The 17,121-nt window shown below is 58.4% G+C and overlaps 1 protein-coding gene across 5 annotated transcripts in view; it reads left to right on the top strand.

Moving 5' to 3' along the window:
• Window positions 1–15,223, top strand: part of Nckap5l (NCK-associated protein 5-like) — a 35,321-nt gene extending 20,098 nt beyond the window's left edge. For 2 of the 5 annotated variants that reach the window (XM_005411850.2, XM_013508477.1), the window contains exons 2-14: window positions 1,488–1,553; window positions 2,208–2,341; window positions 3,207–3,335; window positions 4,295–4,363; window positions 4,446–4,484; window positions 4,651–4,770; window positions 7,920–8,033; window positions 8,981–11,592; window positions 12,810–12,969; window positions 13,233–13,314; window positions 13,507–13,815; window positions 13,902–14,044; window positions 14,357–15,223. In XM_005411850.2, the coding sequence (XP_005411907.1) occupies window positions 3,225–3,335; window positions 4,295–4,363; window positions 4,446–4,484; window positions 4,651–4,770; window positions 7,920–8,033; window positions 8,981–11,592; window positions 12,810–12,969; window positions 13,233–13,314; window positions 13,507–13,815; window positions 13,902–14,044; window positions 14,357–14,569 (3,972 nt within the window). In that variant the 5' untranslated portion in view covers window positions 1,488–1,553; window positions 2,208–2,341; window positions 3,207–3,224 and the 3' untranslated portion in view covers window positions 14,570–15,223. The remainder of the gene's footprint in view (window positions 1–1,487; window positions 1,554–2,207; window positions 2,342–3,206; window positions 3,336–4,294; window positions 4,364–4,445; window positions 4,485–4,650; window positions 4,771–7,919; window positions 8,034–8,980; window positions 11,593–12,809; window positions 12,970–13,232; window positions 13,315–13,506; window positions 13,816–13,901; window positions 14,045–14,356) is intronic. The other 3 variants (XM_013508476.1, XM_013508478.1, XM_005411849.1) reach the window with 2 other exon arrangements.
• The last annotated feature ends 1,898 nt before the right edge of the window (window positions 15,224–17,121 follow it).

Genomic DNA, 17,121 nt, shown 5'->3' with positions numbered 1-17,121 from the left:
GTTCCCAGTACCAAAAAAAAAAAAATCCTAGGTAATAAAATGGTAAACACAAGCTTTATTTAAAAAAAGAAAGAAAATATGGCGGCCTATTTGGGACCCCTCCTGTCTCTCAGGATCTATTCCTATTCCCCATTATTCCTTTTTCCCAGTAAATTTTCCTACTTTCAAAAAAAAAAGAAAGAAAAGTTTTTTGTTTTCAAACCCCCTTTCCCACCGTGGCGCACGCGCGCACACACACTCTGAAGAAATAATTTTCTCCCTTGTCTGTGACCCTGACCTCAAAGCCTCCAGCTGATTCCTTTCTAGGGTAGAGCTGTGCAGGCACGGGAGGAGTACAGGGAGGAGGCCTCTGGGAGCAGGGCAGGCGGGCAGCACCTGAGAGCCCAGGCTGAGCGGCCGGGACGCAGCCCCTGTGTGGGTCAGCGCGCAGTGATGTGGAAAGCATCCAGTTACGGAGTTCAGGACGGGACCCGGCATCTACTCCCCCATTTCGTCCTCCACCTGCGCTTTGGTCTGAGTATTCTTACCCCTATTTTACAAGCAAAACAAAGCGATTCTCTAGAGTCGGGATTTTCGGTCAGATTCATCAGTTGCAAAGTTGTAGGAGTCTGTACACCAGGCTGTGCCTACAGAGGGCTCTAGGACTCCTCGACCCGCGTGTTAGCCGTTCTGTGGGGCTGACTGTGCAGCTGGATGTTTGTTGTTACTTTGCTTACTGTCTGGCTTCACGCTGTTTTTTTGCAGCGCCGGAGCTCAAAGCCAGAGCTCTGCACATGCTGGGGAAGCCTCTGCCACGGAGCAGGGTGTCTGTGCAGTGTGTGGTACGCACCGGCTGTGTGCTTTGGGCAGCAGCCTTTGCCTCCAGAGTCTGCTCCCCTCCAGGCCAGTGCCCACACCCAGGGTCATAGGAGAATCAGATCCAGTGGTGCAGAAGGAAGTTCCATTCCACGCAGCACTCGGGGTACACTCTGTGTGTGTTTGCATGACTTCCTGTTGCTCGAGACTCGGTTGTAGCATTTCTCCCCCTCGGTCATGAGGGTTGGAGAAGGCAGGTATGTTTGGAAGGGTTGCAAAGCACCCTGGGTCTCACCTTTACACTGGCTCTTTCTCTGCCCTCAGTGCTTTTCACACCCAGGCTCTCATCTGGACTTCACTTTGCGCTCTTCCTGGTCGCCATCTCTCAGTGCCTTGTCATGCCCAGTGGTTTTTTTTGTTTTTGTCTGTTTGAGACAGGGTCTCACTGTGCAGTTCAGGCCGGCCTTGAGCTCACTTTGTAGCCCAGGCTGGTCTCGAACTCGCCATGATCCTCCTGCCTCAGCCTCCCGAGTGCTGGGATTACAGGTGTGTGCCACCACGTGCGGCTTAGTGTTGTTTGTTATCTGCCCTCACCCTGAAAAGTGGCAGCTTCATAAAGGCAGGGCTTTCAGAAGCCCAGTTAATGCTTGCGGGGTGTGTGGCTGACATCTTCTCCCTCTGTTTCTCCGCAGGCAAGGTGACCATTCTGGCTGCTAGAGTAAGCTGAATGTCCCGGCCTGGGTAGGGGACAGAGACAGGTGAGGGGCTTTAGGGCCGGTGCACGCTGGTGATGCAGAGAGGGTGGGAGCAGCGTCCTTGTGCCCCACTGTAGAGCACAGGAGCAAGGTTCGGCACCAGTGAGGAGCTGCCAGGGCCCCCTCAGTGGCCCAGAAGCTCTGAGCCCCTTTGGTTGGGGCTTCAGAGTGGGGAGGGAAGGGCAGTGGAGCAGTCGGGGTGGGTGTGGTCAGCCTTTTACAGTAAGGATCTAACCCCACAGCGTTTGTGTAGAACAGGAAGTGAGCACTTTGCTCTGGCAGAGGTGGGAGCTCGGATAGAGGATAAAGACTGACAGAACTTGTGGAGAGCAAGGATGGCAGGCGTCTGGTGGGATGGATGGCCAGTGCGGTGCAGCAAGGACCCCGCTGTCTGTGCGGCCAGTGGCAGACTAGTTGCTTTGTCGTCAGGCCTTCTCTGACACGCCAGCTACACGCTAGGAGCGCGGGTTTGCACAGGGAAGTCAGCGCAATGTCCTTGTCCTCAGGAATGGGCATCCTGCTGCGGGAGACCGTTACAGAACTGGAGCTGGGGCGTGGGCCCTGAGGAGTGAACGGGAAGGGAGGGCGGTGTGCACAAGAGGTCTGGCACACAGGGACCTCAGAGTGGTCGCCTGCCCCCCACGGTCTGGTGTCTAGAACAGCTGAAGCTGCAGGGGCGTGTCAGAGGCACACGGCACGTGGCCCACTGTCCAGGAGAAGAGAGAGCCGGCGCTGGGACTGGGCGCCAAGCCCCGCACCGTCACAGTGACACTCTACAGCCTGCTTGCCAGGTTGGTGCCCATAGGTGCTCACATGTGAGCTTCACGGGGACCCTGTGAGGCTGAACCCTTCAGCCATCTTCAGAACCAGGACGCAGAGAATCAGTCGGGTGACAAGCTAGCACCGCTTTCGTGTGTGTGCCCAGCTGGCACTGCAGAGCCAGCGAGAGCCTTTTGGCTGTGAAGCTAGGATCTGTCCCTGCCCGGGCGAGGCCCACTGACCCTCAGAACAAAATCCTGCTTGCCTTGTTACCTTATTATGGTTACTCTTAGGCACTGTGGCCATTGTTTTGAATAGGGTTTGCAGTTTTGGTTTGTTGTAGGGCTGGGGATTGAACCCAGGGCCTTTGTGTGGAGCTACATCTCTAGATGTAGCTTTTTTGTTTTTTGAGTCAGGGTCTCGCTAAATTACCAGATTGCCCGGGCTAGTCTTCCTTCCCCAGCCTCCCAGAGTGCTGGGATTACAGGCAAGATTTGTGTTTCTGTGTTTTGTTTTTTGTTTTCAAATCACTTTTACAGGTCTAGTTTTGGTTTGCCCACAGTGAGTGAGATGAGGTGAAACTGGTGTGATTTCGTAAGCGGTGTCACTGCAGCACAGAGAGGCTGATTCTCTGGCCAGTTTGAGGCTGATCCCAGCAGAGAGTTCGGGCTCTCTCTGACCTGTGACAGGCCGTGTGCAAATGCAGGAGTTTATAAACTAGCGGTCTCTGTTCCCAAGATGGGAAGGGTGAGCAGGGGCCTGGGTCCAACGCTGAGTGGTTGCAGTGTCCACGCGTGTAAATCGCACCAGTCTGAACACTGAGAACAGAGAGCCTCCTCTCGGTCCTCACTGCCCATGCCCTGGAATAACCCGCGGCGCTTCTGCTGTTGTTCCCAGGACCTGACGTCAGACGCCATGGACCCTACGGCCGAGGGTCTCGGATACCCAGGGCCGGGAGAAGGAACTGATGGCAGCACGGAGCCCAGCAGCTGCCAGGAGCTTCTGCACCGACTGCGGGAGCTAGAGGTGCGTGTGGCAGGGAACAGGGTGGGCAGAAGTGCTGCCTCTCGCTCTGAGCTCAGGGTGGGCTTGGCGGGGTGGGCCATCCTCCAGCCCCTTGGCCAGGCTGGAGGAGACAGAACATTTCTGTAGAAAAGCTCCTCCAATAAGCCCTTGCCTTGCTCTTAGCTCTCTAGCCTGAGGATAAGAGGCATGCACAGGGTATGCTGTCCTAACCTCAGCTGTCTTTTCTGCCCCTTCAAGCTCCTACTGACTCTAGGGAAAGGGCTAGTGACAGAGGCCACAGAAGGAAGGGGTTAGATGACAAGGGGCCCGGGAATTGAAGGACACGGCAGGGATCCTCAAACAGAGCACTTTGCCAGATTCTTAAGACTCTGTCCTCAGCCAGATGTGATGGTGCACACCTGCAGTCCCAGCACTTGGGAGGCTGAGGCAGGAGGATTGCCATGAGTTCGAGGCCAGACTTGGGTATATAGTAAGACCCTATATCAAAAAACTGAAAAAAAATCTGGGCTTGGTGGCACACACCTGTAATCCCCGCACTCAGGGGGCTGAGGCAGGGGGTTCTTGCAAGTTCGAGACCAGCCTGGGCTACAAAGAGAGCTCAAGACCGGCCTAAACTGCACAGCAAGCCCATCCCAAAAAGACAAAAAAAACCTGAAAGAAAAAAAATGACCCTGCCCTCTCTCCAGCCTCCTGTGCCTATTGCCTACCATTTTTGTCTTCCGGGCCACTGTATCTCCAGCCCCCCAGCCTCACTGACTGAGGTTGAGGTTTACAGAAAACCTGTCCATCTCAGCTCCGCACTCTGGCTGCCCTTGATCTCTGCAGGTCTCTTTGCAGGTGGCCCCGTATGGGCTATAGCTAGTAGACTCCTTCCTGCCTCTTCCCCAGAAGGAATTTGCCCCGGAGGAGGAAAGGTCCCAAAGCCTTCCTCTTATCCTCATCCTCCTCCACTCCTGCAGGCAGAGAACTCTGCACTTGCCCAGGCCAATGAGAACCAGCGGGAGACTTACGAGCGCTGTCTGGACGAGGTCTGTGGAGTCAGCAGTGGGACTGCCCCGGGGAGGGGACGGGGACGTGGCCTGTCAGTCAGCCTTGACTTTTTGTCCCCAGGTTGCCAACCACGTGGTGCAGGCGCTGCTGAACCAGAAGGTGGGTGGCCGTAGGAGACGTCACCCGAAATCAGCCACACTGTGGGGAGGCCCTTCCCGAAGACCCCACCAGGGAGGGGGATATTAGTGTGATAGCTTAGAAAGCTTGCCAGCCCTGCGCTCACTTCCTTCCCCCTCTCCCTGCCATCCTCCACTTCCGGGTGCAGGACCTGCGGGAAGAGTGCATCAAGCTGAAAAAGAGAGTGTTTGACCTGGAACGGCAGAACCAAATGCTGAGCGCCCTGTTTCAGCAGAAACTCCAGCTCACGACGGGCTCCCTCCCCCAGGTAGGCGCACGCACTTCTTCCCTCCATGGGTCTGCGTCCTGCCCCAGGGTCAGAACCGTCCTCGCCCGCAGAAGGAGGCCATCGGCACACCCCTCTATGCCGGGGCTGTGGCCAGCCAGGGAAGGCCTGCTGGCCTCACAAATTAGCATCTCACATGGGGTGAAAAAGACCCAGGTCCTCACAAGTGTGGCTGTGTCCCCACCTCCCAGGTGGCCGCCCCGCTGGACAGCCTCCCTCATTGCTGACAGAGAGGGTCTGAGAATGCTTCTGCCCTGTGCGGGGAGGTGGGTGGAGGCTGCAGATGCAATTATTTCAAGCTCCCTAGAGGCTCCTTTGGCCACTGACATGGCCTCTTCCTGGCCAGGGCCGGGGTGGGGCCTTGCATACAGCAGCCCAGGGCTTGGTGTCACAGAAAGGTCAGGAAAGGCGCTGCAGCGCCATAGCTCTGTGGGCACAGATAGCTGCACACACCCACTGCGGGCGCACTCGTGTCTCACAGGTGCTTGTCTCTGCTGCGAGCCCCGCCACCTACTTTCCCCAGCAGCAGCAGCAGCAAGAGGCTCCTGGGGCTGAGTTAACGTGTCACTTGAGGATCCCATCAGGAACTCCCTAAGATGGGTTGAGGCACTGGGCTGGGAGGATCAGGAACTGCTGCAGGTGGCCAAAGGGAGCAGCAAGTTGGGGTCAGCCAGCCCCTCCTCCCCTTGTTACAAGAAGAAAAGCACTCTGTGGGTGGAGGGGTGTTGGCTGGCTGTCTGAATTTGTGTCTGTTGACTGCATACCATGTAGCTCTTGGCCCACAGGCCCTGAGCAGGGAATTCCTTTGCTCACTGGGACGCACAGCCCTTGCAGAGGAAGCCCTGTCACTGTGGCCTTTCTGGAGCCTGTAGTACCCCGACAGCACAGAGCTGGGTCCCAGTCAGCCGTGGACACTGCAGACGCCTCTCTCCTTGCCTCAGGCTCACCTGGGATCCCCTGAGGACCAGGCGCCCCAGTCCAGCTCAGCCCTTCTGCCTGACTGCTAGTGACAGAGGGGAGGGCAGCCTCAAGGCATTTATTTCTTTTACCTCAGTGAATTTTGTGTGCCTTGGTATTTGGAACAACAGATTACCTTCCCCAGGAGTAACATGGGAATGGGGAGGGCATGAGTCTTGGCCTCAGATACCCTGGGGTTGGAGTGCGGGCGTAGCCGCTTCTTAGCGAGGTGCAACCTTGGGCAAATTTCCAAACTTTCCAAACTACAGGGTTTTTTTTCCTATAAAGAGAGACAAAAATACCCATATTGCATATTGTTGTAAGGATTAAATCAGATAATACATAGATTTAGCCCATCATAGCCACTCAATAAATGGCAGCTATTTATCATTATTAATGTGATTCCCAGTTTGTGCTTTGCCAGGATGAAAGCTCCTTTGAGCAAATGCTCATTAAGCTCTTGTGAGCAGTGCCTTTGCCAGCGTGTGTGGAACGGGACTGACTGCAGGACTCTCGGGGCTGTGGCTTGGGCGGGGTGACAATGCTAGGAGGCTGGGACTGCTGAGAGGCAGGTCTACAGACAGCCAGGCTTGACGGTGCTGTCTGTCCGTGGTGTTGGGAAACAAGCCCACTGGAGACTGGGGACAGCTCTTGGGAGAAGAGGACATTGGACCTAAGCTTGCGTGGATGGGAGATTCACAGAGGGTGGCATGGGGATAAGAAGAGATTCCCTTTGGAAACAACTGCATTCGCAAGGCTCCAAGGGCCGGGAAGCCTAGGGAGCACCAAGCGGTTCCGCTTGACTTGCCTGGATCCAGAGATCCATGAGAGGACAGTCAGTGACAAAAGCTGGGGATGGTACCAGGAAGGAGAACTGGTATTGGTGAGAGAGAACCTGAAGGCCAGGCTTTAGGTTTTGCAGAGAGGTTCGGAGTTGTTTCCATGGGCAGTGGCAGGGTTGGAGGCTTTTGAGCACGAAGGTGCTTTTAAAAAAAAGGGAAGCCCAGTGTGGTGGCACACACCTATAATCCCAGCACTTGGGGAGGCTGAGGCAGGAGAATTGCTGCAAGTTTTGGTTCAGAATTAGCATAGGGAGCCATTTAAATGCTAATATTGGTGGCGCATGCCCATAATCCTACCACTCCAGCCTGGGCTACAAAGTGAATTTAAGGCCAGCCTGTACAGCATAGCAAGACTCTGTCTCAAAAGACAAAAAAGAGGGCTGAGGCTATAAGTAGAGTGGGGTAGAGTGCTTGCCTACCAAGTGTGAGGCTCTGGGTTCAATCCCCAGAACCATAGAAAGAAAAGGAAGATGCTTTAGGCTGCCTTGTGCGTGGAAGGTGGAAAGGCCACCAAACCAAGTCAAGGAGATTGACGAAATGCCGAGCAGCATCAGAGCAGAAGCAGAAAAACTCAGGCTGCAGGAGCTGGCTGCAGAGGTGAGGCCGAGAGACGCCGCAGAGACAAGTTTACAGTTGTGATGCGCGAGGGCAAGGGGAAGGGGTAAAGTTGTCTGGGAGAAGGAAATCATGTTCTCAAGAACCAGAAGTGGCCTGTGATTAAATCCTGCTTTTGCAATCTTCAGAGTAGATGTTTCACCTGGGACCGGTTTGGGGAGGCCGAAATGATGGCTCTCTGCCCTCTCTTTTCTAAGACCATCTAAACATCAGTCTCAGGCTTCCTTGGATCACAGGTGATCAGAACAGAAAGGGACCGTTGCGATGGCCCCTTTTGTAGTAGGGAAGGAAGCCCTCTAGAAAAGCAAAGTGGGCAGGGTGTGATGGCGAACGCCTGTAATCCCAGCACTCGGGAGGCTGAGGCAGGAAGATCATTGTAAGTTCGAAACCAGCCTGGGCTACAAAGTGAGTTCAAGGCCAGCCTGAACTGCATAGTGAGACCCTGTCTCAAAAAGAAAAAAAAAAAGCAAAGCAAAGTGATGTGCTGGAGTCAGGGAGGCCCCAGGGTAGAGTTGCCCTGCCCGCTGGCTCCTGGATACTCCTTTCTGCAGAGCCCTGTCTGGGTCCTCTTCCCCACCACCTGGGCTTGTGCTGTCTTCAGAAGAACTTGTGACATGGTGTGGGGCCGAAGACATCCCTGGAGGACACACCTGGGCAGATGCCTGGCTTCATGAGGAGTCAGACAGCAACCGTGCTAAGTCTCCTTTTCCTCTGCAGATCCCACTCACTCCAATCCAGGTGCCATCAGAGCCGCCAGCCTCCCCGTCCCTGGGTACCACTGAGGGACCGGCCACCTCACTGCCTCTGGGGAACTGTGCCGGGCAGAGAGAGGTAGGAGGGCTGGGCACAGTGTGGTTTGTGGTCAGGTGGTGCCCCAGTGCTGGTTCCTGATGAGCCCCAGGGGAGCGGCCGCTTCCCAAGTACCGACTCCTGTCCAGGCTGGAAGTGTGAGCCCTCAGCTGTTCGCCTCATACCAGGAAAAACAGATCCCCACCCCCAGCCGCTGGCCTGCGAGCAAATGCATTAGTAATGCAGTGAGAGTCTTGGTTAACACTTGCCGAACTCTTATTTCATGCCAGGTATTGTGCAGAGCACCCTGGGGCTCTTTTATCTTACTTTATGAGGTTCAGTTTAATTACCATCTCATTTTACACGTGACACCATGAAGCTTTGAGGTCAGACAACTTCACAGAGGTCAGACGGCTCGGTGGAACCGGCACATGAGCACGCACAGTCTGCCCCAGAATGGGTGTAGTTAACCACTGTCCCAGGCTGGAGAGGGGCTGGGCAGCAACAGGGAAGGGTTTCCATGGGGTCCGCTCCAGTCCTCGTCCCGGCTGGGTCAGCAGGGAAGGCCTGGGCTTCTCCTCCATGCCTGCCTTAGGGCTTGGCCACATCACACACCTTCTTTGCACGCTGTTCTTTCTGGAGCCTGAAAACTGAACAGGCCTCCCTCTCCGGGACAAGCATAGAGGTCAGAGTTGGCGCTGGTCAGCTGTGCCAATCCAAACAGCAGTGGGGTTAGCCAAGAAGAGAATGTGGGGTGCCCACCCTGTCCCAAGTGTGCCAGGTACAAGAGTTGAGGTACGTAGGGCTCAGCATCGTTGAGGAAGCCGAGCCATCATAGCCTCAGTGCTGTGAATTTCTTTTGGAGACACACGCACACAGCCAGGTCAGCCCCCAGCATGCTCAGTTGTCGCCAGCTGAGGACCTGGGCCTAGGACAGGAAGCCAGCTGCACTGGGTCTCGTGCTCATGTCTCTCCTCCCCTGTCCCCAGGTGTGTTGGGAACAGCAGCTGCGCCCAGGAGGCCCAGGGCCCCCAGCTGCCCCGCCCCCAGCACTGGATGCCCTGTCGCCATTCCTTCGGAAGAAAGCGCAGATTCTGGAGGTGCTGCGAGCCCTGGAAGAGACGGACCCCTTGCTCCTGTGCTCACCTACTACCCCCTGGCAGCCTGCAGGCCACGGTCCAGGCTCTCCCGAGCCCATCAATGGCGAGCTGTGTGGGCCCCCGCAGGCTGAGCCCTCACCCTGGGCCCCCTATCTCCTAGTTGGCCCTGGTAACCTGGGAGGCCTGCTGCACTGGGAGCGCCTCTTGGGGGGCCCAGGGGAGGAAGACGGTACTAGGCGGCCTTGGGGCGCTAATAGGGCCTCACCGCAGGCCCAGGGCACACACTGCACACCAGGCAGCAGCTCCTCCTCCTCTTCTGATGAGGCAGGTGACCCTAATGAAGCACCCAGCCCCGACACCCTTCTGGGTGCCCTGGCCCGAAGGCAGCTGAATCTGGGCCAGCTCCTTGAGGACACAGAGACTTACTTACAGGCCTTCCTGGCCGGGGCTGCAGGCCCGCTCAGTGGGGACCACCCAGGTCCCGGGCAGCCATCCTCCCCAGACCAGGGGCCCCCACAGCTGTCCAAGTCTAAAGGCCTCCCGAAGTCAGCTTGGGGTGGGGGTTCCCCAGAGGCCCAGAGACTGGGCTTTGGTGCTACCTCAGAGGGCCAGGGGCCCCTCCCCTTCCTCAGCGTGTTCGCGGGGACAGAGGATGCCGCCCTGGGCTCACAGCCTGGCCACCCCCACTCTTCATCTCAGGTGAAAAGCAAGCTCCAGATGGGGCCTCCTTCTCCTGGGGAAGCCCAGGGGCCCCTTCTGCCCTCTCCAGCCAGAAGTCTCAAGTTCCTCAAGCTGCCTCCAGCCTCAGAGAAAGTCCCCAGTCCAGGTGGCCCCCAGCTCAGTCCCCAGCTTCCCCGCAGCTCAAGAATCCCCTGTCGAAACAGTGGCTCAGATGGCAGCCCCTCCCCACTGCTGGCCCGCAGAGGTCTGGGTGGAGAGCTGTCCCCAGAGGGGACACAGGGCCTGTCCCCCAGCCCTTCACCCTGCCCCACAACCCCGGACTCGGCACAGCTCAAACCCCCCCAGTCAGCTTTGTCTACCACGCTGTCTCCAGGGCCAGTGGTGTCTCCCTGCTATGAGAACATCCTGGACCTGTCCCGGGGCACCTTTAGAGGGTCTTCCCCAGAGCCACCTCCCTCCCCGCTGCAGGTACCCACCTACCCACAGCTGGCTCTGGAGGTGCCGCAGGCCCCTGAGGGCCTCCGAAGCCCTAGAGTTTCCCCCAGCCCTTGCCTCTCAGAGTCCTGCCCCTACGGGAGCCCCCAAGAGAAGAGCTCTGACAAGGCAGGCTCGGAGTCTCCCCACCCTGGCCGCAGGACCCCAGGCAGCTCATCCAAGAAGCCTGGCCAGGGCTCAGGGCGGCGAGCTGGGGATCCTGGCTACACACCTCTGCGGGACAGACTGGCAGCCCTGGGGAAGCTCAAGACAGGCCCTGAGGGGCCTCTGGGTCCAGAGAAAAATGGGGTGCCAGCCAGGCCTGGCATGGAGAAGGCCCGGGGGCCAGGGAGGTCAGGAGAGAGTACTGGAGACATGGTGCCCCCTACCGCTCGGCCCCTTGAGCAACCGGAGACTAAGGGGGCTTTGCGGGGGGCAGTGGCCTTAGGCACGAGTAGCCTGAAGCAGCAGGAGCCTGCACTTGGGGACCCTGGCGCCCGGGTCTACTCCTCCCACTCCATGGGGGCCCGTGTGGACCTGGAGCCTGTCTCACCAAGAAGCTGCCTCACCAAAGTGGAGCTGGCCAGGAGTCGGCTGGCAGGGGCCTTATGCCCCCAGGTGCCCCGCACCCCTGCAAAAGTGCCCCCCGCAGCCCCCAGCCTCGGCAAACCCAGCAGAAGCCCTCACAGCAGCCCTACAAAGCTACCTTCCAAGTCACCCACCAAGGTGGTGCCCCGGCCCGGGCCCTCCCCAGTCACCAAGGAGCCCACGAAGCCTGACAAGGGGAAAGGCTCGTCTTGGGCAGACTGTAGCAGCACCACAGGGCAACTCACATCCCCAGTACCTGGTACCCCCAACTCGAGCCAGGTCCCTGAGGGCTCGGCCCCACACTCGGCCATCGAGGAGAAGGTGATGAAGGGCATCGAGGAGAACGTGCTGCGGCTCCAGGGCCAGGAGCGGGCACCAGCCCCTGAGGCCAAGCACCGCAGCGCCAGCAGTATTGCTAGCTGGTTTGGCCTTAAGAAGAGCAAGCTGCCAGCACTGAACCGGCGCACAGAGGCCACCAAGAGCAAGGAGGGGGCCGGCGGGGGCTCACCGCTCCGGAAGGAGGTCAAGGTGGAATCGCGCAAGCTGGAGGCTGAGAGCCTCAACATCTCCAAGCTGATGGCTAAGGCTGAAGACCTGCGCCGGGCACTGGAGGAGGAGAAGGCCTACCTGAGCAGCAGAACCCGCCCGCGGCCTGGGGGCCCAGCCACAGGACCCGGTCCCGGCCTCGGACAGGTGCAGGGCCAGCTGGTCGGCATGTACCACGGTGCAGACACCTTCATGCAACAGCTGCTAAACAGGTGAGTTGGCAGGTGCCCAGTGGACTGGGCACAGCTGCTTCTGCACTGGGGCTGCCTTTCTCGAAGCTTAGGCTTCCCAGAAGTCAGAGGGGATAGGATGCCTCGAAAACATCTACAAGTTAGTGGCCTGGCCTGGAGGAAAGAGCAGGGCTTGAGTCACAAGTCCGGGTTTTACACCTGCACTCGCCCTTGTCACTGGCTGTCGCCAGCCTTGCCAGAACCGGCTCTCACATGAGAAGAGTTAATAGTCCCCGTTTTGCTGGATTGTTGGGTGTTAGCTGAGGTGGCCTAAGGTACCTGCATATGGTAGGTAAGTCAATGCTAGATCTTAACTGTGGGCTGGGGAAGGTCTTCTCTACAAGGGGCAAGGAGAGTCTCTTTTCTGTCTCTAGCATCTGCCTCATGGGGAGCTGTGGAACCCACTCACTTTAGGGTTGCTCTTTCTGGCCCCAGGAGGCAGAAAGTCCAAAGGAAGTGGGCTCAGTGGGGCACGAGGTTTGGATGGCAAGTATGGTCCGAGGGAGAAGGAGGGTGTGTTACGAGCAGACAAGGTTGTGACCTGTTTTGGCAGTGCACCACAGTATATTGACCCTCGGTGTCTTTGGAGGAGGTTCCCCACCTTCTCCCCTGCCTGCTGCCGTGTCAGGGAGGGGTGGTGAGAACAGCTGCCTGGACTGTCTCCCTACCCCAGGTGGGCAACAGTGAGTGCCTCACCAGGCCTAGCATCATGGAAGGGTCCAAGGCCGAGACCTGCTACGATGACAGGAAAGAGGAAACTTTCCTGTCATGTTTCTCATCACTGTAATTAAATACCCAAATAAGGCTACTTTATAAAGAAATAAGGTTCTGTGCCCAGCCCTCCCCTTCGTAAGGAGCTCAGTGTTGGGGCTCTACCCTAGTAAGCATGTCTAATCCTGATCACTCTCACCTCAGAGGTCCATTCTAAGCACTGCAGTCAGATTAAGTTTCCATCCTGTTAATACCTCACGATGAGAATGGAATTCAACCACTCTGCTGGCTGTGGTGGCGCACACCTGTAATCTCAGCACTCAGGAAGCTGAGGCAAGAGGTTTGCTGGGAATTCCAGGCTAGCCTGAACTGCATAGCAAAGCCCTGTCTCAGAACCACCCAGAGCCTTGGGGACACTCAAACCCTAGCAGCCGGCATGTTTGCGGGACACTGACCTCCCTCACCTCCATGTGCACTGTCGTCCCTAGGGTGGATGGTAAGGAGCTGCCACCAAAGAGCTGGAGGGAGACCAAGCCTGAGTATGGGGATTTCCAGCCAGTGTCCTCCGACCCCAAGAGCCCCTGGCCAGCCTGCGGGCCCCGGAATGGCCTGGTGGGCCCACCTCAGGGCTGCGGAAAACCTGGAAAGGTATGTCCTTGGGGCAGGAACTCGGTAGAGGGGCTTGGCTCTCTGGAGGACTCCCCTTCCCCAGGACCTACGAGCCACAGGGTGCATTTGGGGTCTGTAACGGGGACTGGGGAGCGGAGAGCAGCTTCCTCAGGGCAACCGTGAGACTCACTCCAGGGGCCGGTGCTTCTGTTTCCGTGTCCCTGTACCCACATTCCAACTCCCCAAGGCGCGGTGGTATGGGGAGGGATGGAAATGACACTTGATCTTATGCTCCCACACAGCCAAGCGGCGAGCCGGGGAGGCAGGAAGAGATACCCTCGGAGGACGGCCTGGCCGAGCCGGTGCCCACCTCACACTTCACAGGTCTGCAGGGCCAGCCTGAGCGCGGGACCCGCCTCTCCTCCCCTGCCTGTTTCCCCTTCCCTGTCGCCGTAGCAGGTCCCAGGCTCTGAGTGCCATCTTGCGGCAGCTGGGCGAGGAGGGGTTCTTGCGGGGGGCAGGGGGGCAGACTGGGCTGTGCCTCCGCCTCACACCCTCCACCTGCTCTCTCCCCAGCCTGTAGCTCCTTGACGCGAACCTTGGACAGTGGCATTGGGACCTTCCCGCCCCCAGACCATGGCAGCGGTGGGACCCCCAGCAAGAATCTTCCCAAGGCCAAGCCAGCACGGCTAGAGCCCCCACCAGGGGTGCCCCCAGCCCGGCCCCCAGCCCTTACCAAAGTCCCCCGCCGAGCCCATACCCTGGAGCGGGAGGTGCCAGGCATAGAGGAGCTGCTGGTGAGTGGGCGGCACCCCAGCATGCCAGCCTTCCCTGCGCTGCTCACCGCTACTCCCAGCCGCCGGGGCCATCTGACCTGTCCTGATGGTGAGTGAGTCCCGGCGGGGGTGGGACGTCCCGGGAGTGGGCCCTGAGCTGGACAGCTCCATTCGCCTCCCTTTGTTCCTGCACAGATCCCTGCGAAGACCCGGGCCCTCCCCCTGCTGTCCAGCTGGCCAAGAACTGGACGTTCCCTAACACCCGAGCAGCTGGCAGCTCCTCCGACGCTTTCCTGTGCCCACCCCGCCACCTGGAGGGGCTGCCCAGGACCCCCATGGTGAGACTTGCGGAAAGGGAAGAGAACCAGGGAGTAGAAGGGATGGCATGGGCTTCTCAGGTGAGATACAGCCTGTGTCCTGCACAGCCCTAGCGGGGAAGAGGGCTGAGCAACCACCCCTGGCCGCCCCTTCTGGGCAGCCTGCCTCCCCTCTTGAGGCGAGGGTTTCTGTCACCCCGTGGCACTGCGGTAGCACTAGACGTAGTTGTACTCCGCCCACCGCTGAAGTCTGTCCCCCCTCGGTCCCCGTGGCACCCCTCAGCTGGGCCGTGAGGTGGGAGGAACGTCTTCCCAACAGTACCTCCTTTCCAGGCCCTGCCTGTGGACCGGAAGCAGAGCCTGGAGCCCAGCCGCCCACCCCCTACACCCCAAGGCCCAGTATTTGGGGGCAGTCGCACCCCCAGCACGTCGGACATGGGCGAGGAAGGCAGAGCGGCCAGTGGGGGCGCTCCGGGGCTGGAGACCTCAGAGTCCCTCAGCGACTCGCTCTATGACTCACTCTCCTCCTGCGGGAGTCAGGGCTGAGGGGCGGCGCACGCCTCGGCCCTGTGCAGCCGGGGCGCACAGGCTGGCCTGCTCTCCTCGTGCCCCGGCCCTCGAAGCCAGTGCGGCCCTCCCTGCGGGGACCGGGGAGGCAGCTGGATGGGATGACGGGAGTCCCTGGCACGGCCCCGCTGCCCTCCGCTGTTGTGGGTGGAGAAGACCGCGCTCAGCTCAGGGAGAGGCCCCCGTGCTTGGCCCTTCGCTCGCCCAGAGTGAGGCTCTTCCTCTGAGGGACTTAGGGGGTGGGCCACGCGTCCCAGCCCCAGCTCCCACTTCAGGCTGAGCCATCTTGTGGTGCTGGGCTTCTTGCCCGCCAGCTGTGCCATCTCTGCCCAACCTGGCTGCTCCCCTGTCCGGAAGCCCCCGTGTGGCCATTCTGAAGGCCCCATGTTGGTGGACTTGGGGTCAGGGGGACAAGTTGCCTTCTGTCTCTGCCCCGGTCCTCCTTGCTGTCTGAATGGTGCTGCCCCCTGCCCCATGTCTTTGGGGTCTGTTGTCTGTCTTTTTCGGGGTTTTGTTTTTGTTTTTATAGAAAAGCGCCTGGCTCAGTCCCAACTCCCCAACCTGCACTGCGGTTAATTTATCTGGCTGCTCTGCTTCCGCCATAACCCTAATAAAACATGGAGGCCCCTCCTGGCTCTGACTCGGCTTTTTGTGACAAGGACTTGTGGATACTAAGTTGAGGGACCCAGGCCCTTGTGAGGCAGCCCCACACACACACACACACACCGGGGAAGCTGGCAGAGTCACCTGAGATGTGAGTGAAGGCTAGGGAAGTGAGGCCTGCTTAGCCTAGAACTGTGCTGTGCCTGGGGGTGGGGGGCTCCCGCAGGCTCCCTCGGCGGGGCAGAAGGGCAGGCACCCTTCAGAGGGAGGAGGAGAGCGTGCCTGAGGGCCGCACTGGCGCTCCCGGCTGTGTGGGGCGGGTGCACAGGCCGGTTCGGAGCTTCTGGGCTAGAGGCTGGCTGGAGAGAACTCGTTGCAGAACTTAATGCCGCCTTGTAATCTCAGATTTAGGGAAGAGGATCCGAGGAAAGCCCGTTTCTGCCTCAGATTCTCTTTTTTTGGTTTTTTTTTTCCGGTACCAGGAATCGAACTCACGACCTTGTGCTTGCCAGGCAGGCGCTGTGCCGCTGAGCTAAATCCCGAGCCCCTTCTGCCTCAGATTCTAAAGAGATGTTCCCCCAGCTCTAAAAGTTTAGGAAGAGGGCAGGAGAAATGAGACACTGGGGAAGGGTCCCTGCTTCCAGGAGCTATTTCAGAGGCCCTGTGGATTTCCTTTGGGCATGCAGCTAGGCAAGGGCCTGCAAGTGAGCCAGGGCAACTAGACCACGGACACGGGCCAGCCGGTAAAGAAGACACTGACTTTGGTCCCGAGCACCCTAGTGGAGCTGACGCTGGCCGCCTCCCCACCACAGCTCTGAAGGCTGCCTGGTAGCACACATGCTTGGAACCCCAGGCTTGTGGCTGGGACTCTGGACAGCTTGTGTGTAGAAGGTGGGATCGTGTAGGACATGGTGGACGGGTCCTGCTATGTTGGCACCACAGGCTTCAGAGCTGAGGTGGGATCTCCTTTGGCAGGGACTATTGCCGGGCACATTCAAAACTCAGTCAGGGCTGGGGATTTAGCTCAGCGGCACAGCGCCTGCCTGGCAAGCGCAAGGTCATGAGTTCGATTCCTGGTACCGGAAGAAAAACAAACAAAACAACACTGAGTCATATGGCTGGGGCTGAGCTCAGCGGTAGAGCACTTTGCTCATCCACACAGCCATGGATTCGATCCCCTCAGTAAGGAAAGAAAAAAACAGCAAAATAGTTGTGCTGCTGGATGCCGGCCTTGGACTCGGACAAACCAGAGGTCAGGGGCAGGGAGGGGGACAGCAGTGCCCCTTCTCACCGCTCCTGTCAGTGGTGTCTCTCCAGGCTTCCCCATGCAAACACCTGCCACACCGTTCAGCCCCGAAGTTCCTAACCCCATTGCCCTGGCCAGGCAGCTGCCCCATCACCCCCTAAATGAAGACCTGGAGGCCCAAGCACCCGCAAGAGGGTCGCCTTGCCGGGCCAGGGCCTGGGGGGGTGGTGCCCTCTTGGGCCCATGCTTCAGCTTCCTGCCCCTGCGACCTTTGCTAGCAGGCAAGGCTTGAGAGCAGCAATGCCATCAGGAGCCTTTTTGCCAGGCTGGTTTCAGTCAGAGCCGCAGCCCTTCTCCAGACTGGCTTTCCTCGTCCAGAGCACATTAGGCGAGGCCAGGCTTTCTCAGCATCCTGCTGTTCCAGCCAGCTCTGTTCTGTCCTCATTCCTGTTTCCTTAGCTAAAGTCATCACTGAGAAATTAACACTAAAAAAAAGGGGCGGGGCTGGGGATTTAGCTCAGCGGCACAGCGTCTGCCTGGCAAGTGCAAGGTTGTGAGTTCAATTCCCCGTACCAGAAAAAAAAACAAAAAGAGTTAACAGCACTTAGAGAAGGGCCAAGTCCAAGGTCTTGTTTGGTATTTTTTTTAAAGTGAGGATCCTTTTTTTTTTTTTTTTTTTTTT

Source organism: Chinchilla lanigera, unplaced genomic scaffold (genome assembly GCF_000276665.1).
Source record: "Chinchilla lanigera isolate Chin_1 unplaced genomic scaffold, ChiLan1.0 scaffold00146, whole genome shotgun sequence".
Classification (NCBI taxonomy): Eukaryota; Metazoa; Chordata; class Mammalia; order Rodentia; family Chinchillidae; genus Chinchilla; species Chinchilla lanigera.
The sequence above is the reverse complement of the archived record's forward strand: the minus strand, read 5'-3'. Positions and strand labels throughout refer to the sequence as shown.